This window comes from Vespa crabro, chromosome 4, assembly GCF_910589235.1.
Source record: "Vespa crabro chromosome 4, iyVesCrab1.2, whole genome shotgun sequence".
In the NCBI taxonomy this organism is placed as follows: Eukaryota; Metazoa; Arthropoda; class Insecta; order Hymenoptera; family Vespidae; genus Vespa; species Vespa crabro.
The window spans coordinates 790,001-797,254 of record NC_060958.1 but is presented as its reverse complement, the minus strand read 5'-3'; the positions used below and the strand labels follow the sequence as shown (position 1 = coordinate 797,254).

General features: G+C 26.7%; 2 protein-coding genes across 5 annotated transcripts; one reads left to right on the top strand and one right to left on the bottom strand.

Moving 5' to 3' along the window:
- Positions 1-337: 337 nt before the first annotated feature.
- Positions 338-3,134, bottom strand: LOC124423733 (DNA polymerase iota-like). The gene is made up of 2 exons (XM_046961821.1): positions 2,998-3,134; positions 338-2,736 (listed from the first exon to the last, which is right to left on the bottom strand). Exon 2 carries the CDS (start codon positions 2,646-2,648, stop codon positions 903-905), a length of 1,746 nt encoding a protein of 581 aa, XP_046817777.1. The 5' UTR covers positions 2,649-2,736; positions 2,998-3,134; the 3' UTR covers positions 338-902.
- On the top strand, positions 2,496-6,054 carry LOC124423735. 4 transcript variants are annotated; one of them, XM_046961829.1, is made up of 7 exons: positions 2,496-2,618; positions 3,670-3,744; positions 3,929-4,084; positions 4,351-4,494; positions 4,608-4,714; positions 4,889-4,997; positions 5,065-6,054. In XM_046961829.1, the coding sequence occupies exons 3-7, from the start codon at positions 4,054-4,056 to the stop codon at positions 5,145-5,147; spliced, it is 474 nt and encodes a 157-aa protein (XP_046817785.1). In that variant the 5' UTR covers positions 2,496-2,618; positions 3,670-3,744; positions 3,929-4,053; the 3' UTR covers positions 5,148-6,054. The 4 variants fall into 4 exon arrangements, with proteins under 4 accessions (XP_046817785.1, XP_046817784.1, XP_046817783.1 ...); XM_046961828.1 differs by lacking the exon at positions 2,496-2,618 and adding an exon at positions 3,173-3,294; XM_046961827.1 differs by lacking the exon at positions 2,496-2,618 and adding an exon at positions 3,272-3,359.
- The last annotated feature ends 1,200 nt before the right edge of the window (positions 6,055-7,254 follow it).

Genomic DNA, 7,254 nt, shown 5'->3' with positions numbered 1-7,254 from the left:
ACCAAACGTTATATATATATATATATATTTTTTTTTTTTTCAATAATCCTTATAACGATTACAATCAATTATTTCAATAGATTGTCTAAGAATTTCTGAAACACACACACACACACACACACACACACACACACACACACACACACTTTAACGTAGAATTTATCTCGATAAAATTTTGTGCTCGTTTTTAAATACTTATTTAAATGTTTTTAAAATGAATATCACTTATTCTTAATTATTTCAAATGGTACAGATAACAACATGTGCACGTTATGATTTTTTGTAATATTTGTATATATTACAGTGTAGCAGTATTAACAGTACTAAAAATATAAACTTTTCTTATAATTTTAAAATATATAATTATTTATCCATTACATATAAAATACAAAGTCAAATGTCAGCACCTTAACATTTCATAATGCTTCTCTTCATTTTGTTTCTTATGAAACTCCTCTGAAAGAAATACATGTGCCATTATTAATATTTCATCCAAAAGTAACATTAAATATATAATTATTTATTGTACTTATATATTATTAAATGCTTATATTCATCAAAATTTTAAACGCGAATTATTTTTATCATATTTTATATTAGAAGTGTGTGATTGAATTATGATTTGCTTTTTTTCCTTTTTTTCTTTTTTTTTTTTTTACAATAGTGTATGCAACAGTCTTAATTTGTACAAATAAGGCAACACATTACATTAGTGTCATTGTATGCAATATATGAATTTAGAACATTCAATTCTAGAGTATTTAAATTTATAATTTAATAAAGTTTATTTTAAATGAGACTAATACATCTCTAATGAGTCTCAAGATGCTGCCATCTAATGTTGAAGTCATGAAAAAGTATGTAAAAAATGGCCTTAATATATAATAGGCCACATAATTCGGTCACTTATTAGCTATAAAATATTTAAGTATATTGTTTGGTTTAGGTTTGCTGGTTGTGGGCCAAGGTCGACTGACTTCTCTTTGTAAATCAATAGGTAAGGTCTTAAGAACTGTGTTATCCATTTTTGGAGATATTTGCATTGGTGAAGGTCCAAGCCTTAAACTTGCCATTTCATTGCTGGGTGTTTCTCTACGACCATTTAACCATACTTCTAATTTTGTTTTTTTTAACTGTGGTTCTACCTCACTTAATAAATCATCCTCTGTACATTGGTTGCTACCAATTGTTAATTTTGAGATTGGAGATCCATTAATGCCAGACAATGAATTTGCCAAACTTGTGGCGGACAATGAATGTTCAGAGCTATCATTACTATCCTGATTTATACTCATAGGTGATCCCAAACTAATGTCACAAATACCTTCCTCTGAACTTATATCCAAAATAGATTGTACGGCTACTTGTTTTCGTAAGAAAGAAGTAATACTACTACGGCCGTAAGATCTCTCTTCAAACTTTGTAAAAGCCACTCCTAAAAGAGTCAAGTGAAATGGTTTAGAAATATCGACTGCACGATGAAATAATTTCATAGCTAATGTTAACATTTTAGCATGATCATAAACGCCAGATTTAGTAGAAGGGAGCAAATGTTTTGGTAAGGCGCACTGTCTGGTCTCTCTTTTAGGTTTATTGAAATCATGCTTTCTTACTGTTATTCTCATGGCAATTGGTATTCTACCATCTTCGGTAGCTAACTCAGTTAATCTTCTTAACAATGCACTGAGTCGTGACTCCACTTCACCAACCAAAGAAACACTTTTAAATCCATCTTGTAAACCAATAGATTGTTTTTTTGCAGATGGTTTTACTGCACTTTCATCTATACCTTCCGCATTATCTTTCAATTTTCTCGCAAGATCTTTACCAATCTTCAATTCTAAATCATGCAATGGTATTTTACGTAGATCTTCAACTGTTTTTATATTTTTTGATATTAAAAGTTCTTTAGTTTTTTGTCCGACTCCAGGTATTTTAGATATAGAACCTAAAGAGGATAATAACTTTGACGCACTACAAGGAAATACTAATGTTTGCTGATTGGGCTTATGAAGAGATCCTGATAGCTTCGCTAACAGTTTATTGTGTGCAATTCCAGCGCTGCATGTAATATTTAATTCCTTTTGAACACGATTTCTTATTTCAGATGCAATTCTGGATGCAATCGCTAATCGTAAATGACAACCACAGGGACATTCTTCATCGGTCATTTCAAACACATTACCAATTAACTCTTTTGAATCATCATCAGTCGAATCATTTATATTTTCATTTGATTCGTTCTTAGATGAAATATATTTATCTACGATTGATGTTACATCCAAAAAATTGTCATCCAAACCTAACCTTTCGATTAATGGAGTGAATTGATGTAATATATCCATTATTTTTCCAGAATATTGACGATATATCGTTAAATCTTCCCCATTTACTAAGACCAAATCAGGACACAAACTTAAGGCTTCTTGCACTGGCATACATTTTTTAATACCATATCCTCGTGCTATATAATTGCTGGTAACAACCATATTTTTCTGTTGAACGCCAAATGGTTTTCCTTCAAATTCTGGATGTTGCAACATTTCAACTTGTGCATAAAAACAATCAACATCCAAGTGAATTATACATCTTGGATGACGTATGATTATGTCGTATTCGTAGGTATCCATTGGTATCAAATATTGCATGAATCTTGAATGTTAAAGACGTGACAATATAAATATTATTATTCAATTTCTCGTACGTTGGATTTCCATAATCTGTGATAATAATTATCTAAAATATATAAAGAGTATACATTAAATTTATAAAACGTACATCATGTCATAATATTTTCTTCATAATTATAATTTTCTTAGGATAATTCATAACTTATAATATCAATAAAATAATTCTTAATATATGATAATATCCATTTGTTTATTCTTATAAGAATACAAAATAATTTCATATCTGTATATTAAAATGATCTATCCATTGAAAATATTATGAATAAAATCTTATAATGATATCGTATAAGGAAAAAAATTTACTCACCTTTAATAATATATATTCAAATTATTATACAATATGCTACAAATTTTCTTTACATAGACATCACTTAACTCTCATATCAGGGTTAGACATATTTTTCTTTATATTATTATAAGTGTTATCAAATATGAATATTTTTCAATGAATTTTAATCGAACGTTTTCAAGTAAACACGAACATTTAACATTTTGTTTGTATACATGACCTAGTGCGTATTTGCAAAATTAGGTTATGGTAGAAATATTTTCAACGTATATATTCATATACGTCCTTTCTTCTGAATTGCGCGCTTGCGTGGACGTACGTATAAATAATTATATATCGTAGTATATCTTCCGTATTAAACGTTTCGTCCTTTAACCGAAGTAATTATCAAAATATAAAAAGTTGTATTAATAAATCAAAATATATTAAGTGCATGTAGAAATTTATTCTCAATAAGGTGTCCACTTTTCTCGACATACTGCGTGTGTACTAACAAAGTCATATTTTTGTCCATGCATAATATTAAATTATATCGTTATAAATTTTTCTTTAATATAATATTATTTTATCATTGATTATATGTTATATGTTATTTATGTTATAAACTTATGATTATATTTATACAAAATAATATCAACATATTTATAATAATAATCAAATAAAAATATGATACCCTTTGTAATTTTATAGATACACTACTGAGTTGCCCGATTGTTTTGCCATCTACATACTAGAAAAATCTACGGAATGCATTAGTATTATAACGTATGTATTATAACATTGTTATTGTATGCTATAATAATGAAAATTTGAAAAATTTATTATCACGTTAATTATTTAATTCTCAAATATTTCATTTATAATTATTTCATATATGCGAAATTTCATTTGAAATAAATTCAAAATTGATTTCATAATTACCATAATATGACGTTTAATTCTTTTTAAGGTTACAACCGATACGTCGGAATAGTTGATTCTTATGGGTGTTCGTTTCAATGGATTACGTGTCATAAAAACGTTTCTGGTGAAAGTTTGACACGCGCAAATTATTCATATTTTTATACGGAGAAAATGTTGTTATTAAATTTTTATTTTCAAATGGGTACGTATAATTATATGTCAAATAAATCTAATGATAATCTATAATTAAGTCGTAATATTTATCTTTTTATATTTTTAACATTCCATTATTTTCGTTAATCTACGTTAGCTATAATACTCGTGTCAAAAAGTTTTCTTATTTATTATTTTCAAAAAAAAAAAAAAAAAAAAAATAAAAATAAAAAAAAAAAAAAAAAAAAATAAAAGAACCAGAATTATACAGTTTATTACTATAAGTCTAAATAAATACATGAAATTTCTTTACAGCTTGGACTTACGTAGCCTCTGTTGGTTGGTACATCGTTGCTTTAATAGGAATAATATGGTATACTTATCCGTATATTCAAGATAAATATACAAAGTGGAAAATAAAGAGAGACGAGGCAGAATATGCAGCAAAATATCATAAGAGTAAGACTTTTATCGTTAAGAGCAATCATGACAGATATTTCAAATTTCTATTTAAATTATACTTTGTACTCTTTTTTTTTTTTTCTTTTCTTCTTCCTTTTTTTTTCTTCTAGATTCTGATCTTCTACAACAGAGATTATTGGCGGTGGAATCGTCTAGGCAAAAAATGCAAGAACAATACATTAAATCGACATTAATAGCAAAAGAAAAAGAGGAAGAGGTATTTAATAATTCATTAAATAATTAAATTTGTATTATGGGCCATGATAAACGTTAAACGCGTTTAAAGTATAGATTTGTAAAGACAATTATTTATTTTGTTCTTTTCTTTCTTTTTTTTTTGTTTTTTTTGTTTTTTTTTTTTTCTTTATTCTCTCTTTCTTTCTTTTATCAGCGCAAGCAAAAGAAAAAAGAAGAAGTTCGTAATTTGTTAGACGGTGATATTGTGGGCCATGGAAGAAAAGACGAACCCTCTACGTCAAATGGAACGAAGTCAAAGTCAGGTAAATATTTCGATACTTCATATATTTACTAGGCCTATGTGCAAATTCATTATATACATCTTTACAGGGTATAATCCATTAATGGGAGACGGTTCTCGAAGCTATAGGCCACCCAAGCGCAGTTGTTGTGGAAAGGGTGGTTGTGGTTAATTATTTGAAAAATGTGCCATAGACTCATTTTAATCTTTTTTTTTTTTTTTTTTTTTTCTTTTTTCTTTCTTTCTTTTTTTTTCTTTTCTTTTTTTTTTTTTTATCCGTTATGCAAGTTTCTTTCTATTAACGAAAAATTAAGAAAAGGTGGCAGTTTATATGTAACAAGACATATTTAAATACGAAAATAAATGTAAGTATACAAATACTTTGTATATACGATTCATTCTATGTGAATAAAATTATATATATATATATATATATATATATATATATATATATATATATATATGTATATATGTATATATTTGTATTATAAACAGTTTTATGTTGCAAGTAGGTTAAAAATTAAGTTTAAATTCTCATACCGACTGTTACTACATTTTTTAAGTACAAGATTAAGTTTTTCCTTTTCTTTTTTTTTCTCCTTTTGTTTTGTTCTTTCTTTTTTTTTTGTTTTTGTTTTTTTTTTGTTTTTTTTTTTTTTTATTACAACACAGTATCTCAATCTAATAGTCAAAAAAAAAAAAAAAAAAAAGAATGATTAATTCATTAGAAAGAAAATATTAATTCTGCAGATTTCATCACGATAATAATAAAACTATAAGATTAATTAATTATATTACATTCCATTCGAACAATAGATTCGATCAAGATAATAATAATTCCGATGATTGTGCTTTTGTCAATTAATTACATAAGTCACGTAGAATATATTATAATTTGTTTGTAATCTAAATAATAATGATATCACACTGTATCGTTTGTGCGTTATTCAAAACGTATCGTATTCGTGCAGGATCATTGTAATATACAAAGATATTAGAATTGTTTTTTTTTTTCACGATGATAATTTACTTTAAAAAAAAAAAAGAAAAAAAGAAAAAAACATATATTTAGAAATCAATCAAGTCGTATTTTATATTGTAACTTTTTGTACCACGAATGATAACAATATTAATTATAGTTTAAATGAGAGTTATAAAAATAATATAATAATAATAAGAATTAAAATATTGAATAACAAATAATATTTAATGTTAATTTTTATTTCGTATCATCGGTATGTTATAAAACGATATTACGTATCTCATTTGTTTGAAATGTTGTCATTTAAATGGGAATTCTTTCAGAAATTTCAACAATCGTGCATTCATACGTACGCATCGGTTTGTTGCATGATATTATTTTATTTTCTTTCATTTTCTTTCATTCATTTTCTTTTCCCTTCTTTTCTTCTTCGTCTTCTTTTTTTTTTCTTTTTCATTTCATTTTCTTTTTTCTTTTTTTTTTTTAATTTCTTCCTCTATCGAAATACATGTATTGTTCCTTCGTTCAGTCTCGTAAAATTAACGAATGTCGATAATTTCATAATAAATACAATTATTGTTGCGAGTTTATAATAACTTCGAGCATCGCTTTCTAATTCCTGATGATGGTCTTGTTATTTACAAAAGAAACAAATAAAATTAGAGAATGCACTAATATTTTAATAAATAAATCGTCATGCATCGTTATATCAAGTCTTGATAGTAATAATAATAAGCGACGAATCGAAACGTATGTACACGCATAATAATAATGTATAAGTATAAAAAACAATATTATTTAATTTCATCCCTAATCAATCCCTACCCCTATCGTACACCCTTCTCTCTCTCTCTCTCTCTCTCTCTCACCATCAATCTCATTTCTCGCGCTTTATTCTTTCTTCTTTTTCTTCTTTATTATTATCTTTATTATTCTTATCATTATTATTATCTTTTACCGTTAGATAATCGTCTAAATAAATCTCTGACGTATATTATTAGTACCGTTAAATCAAAAGCGACGAATTAATTAATTAATTAATGTTGATAAAAGAATTCTGTTATATATGTATATATATATATATATATATATATATATATATATATATACATGAATGTATGCGCATAAATACGTTCAAATTCATTCGCAAAATGAATCGTTAGGAGTGAGTTCATTATCGTACACTTTTAATCATGACGACGACGACGACGACGACGACGATGACGACGGCGACGACGACGATGACGAAGGTGACGACGATACTTGGCGTGCAATATTTGTTATTTGTTATTCGTCA

Coding starts and splice junctions, on each gene's coding strand:
- LOC124423733 (XM_046961821.1), bottom strand. CDS start 2,648: ATGCAATATTTGATACCAATGGATACCTACGAATACGACATAATCATA.
- LOC124423735 (XM_046961829.1), top strand. CDS start 4,054: ATGTTGTTATTAAATTTTTATTTTCAAATGG. Junction 4,085..4,350: donor AAATTTTTATTTTCAAATGG/GTACGTATAATT, acceptor ATTTCTTTACAG/CTTGGACTTACGTAGCCTCT. Junction 4,715..4,888: donor CAAAAGAAAAAGAGGAAGAG/GTATTTAATAAT, acceptor TTCTTTTATCAG/CGCAAGCAAAAGAAAAAAGA.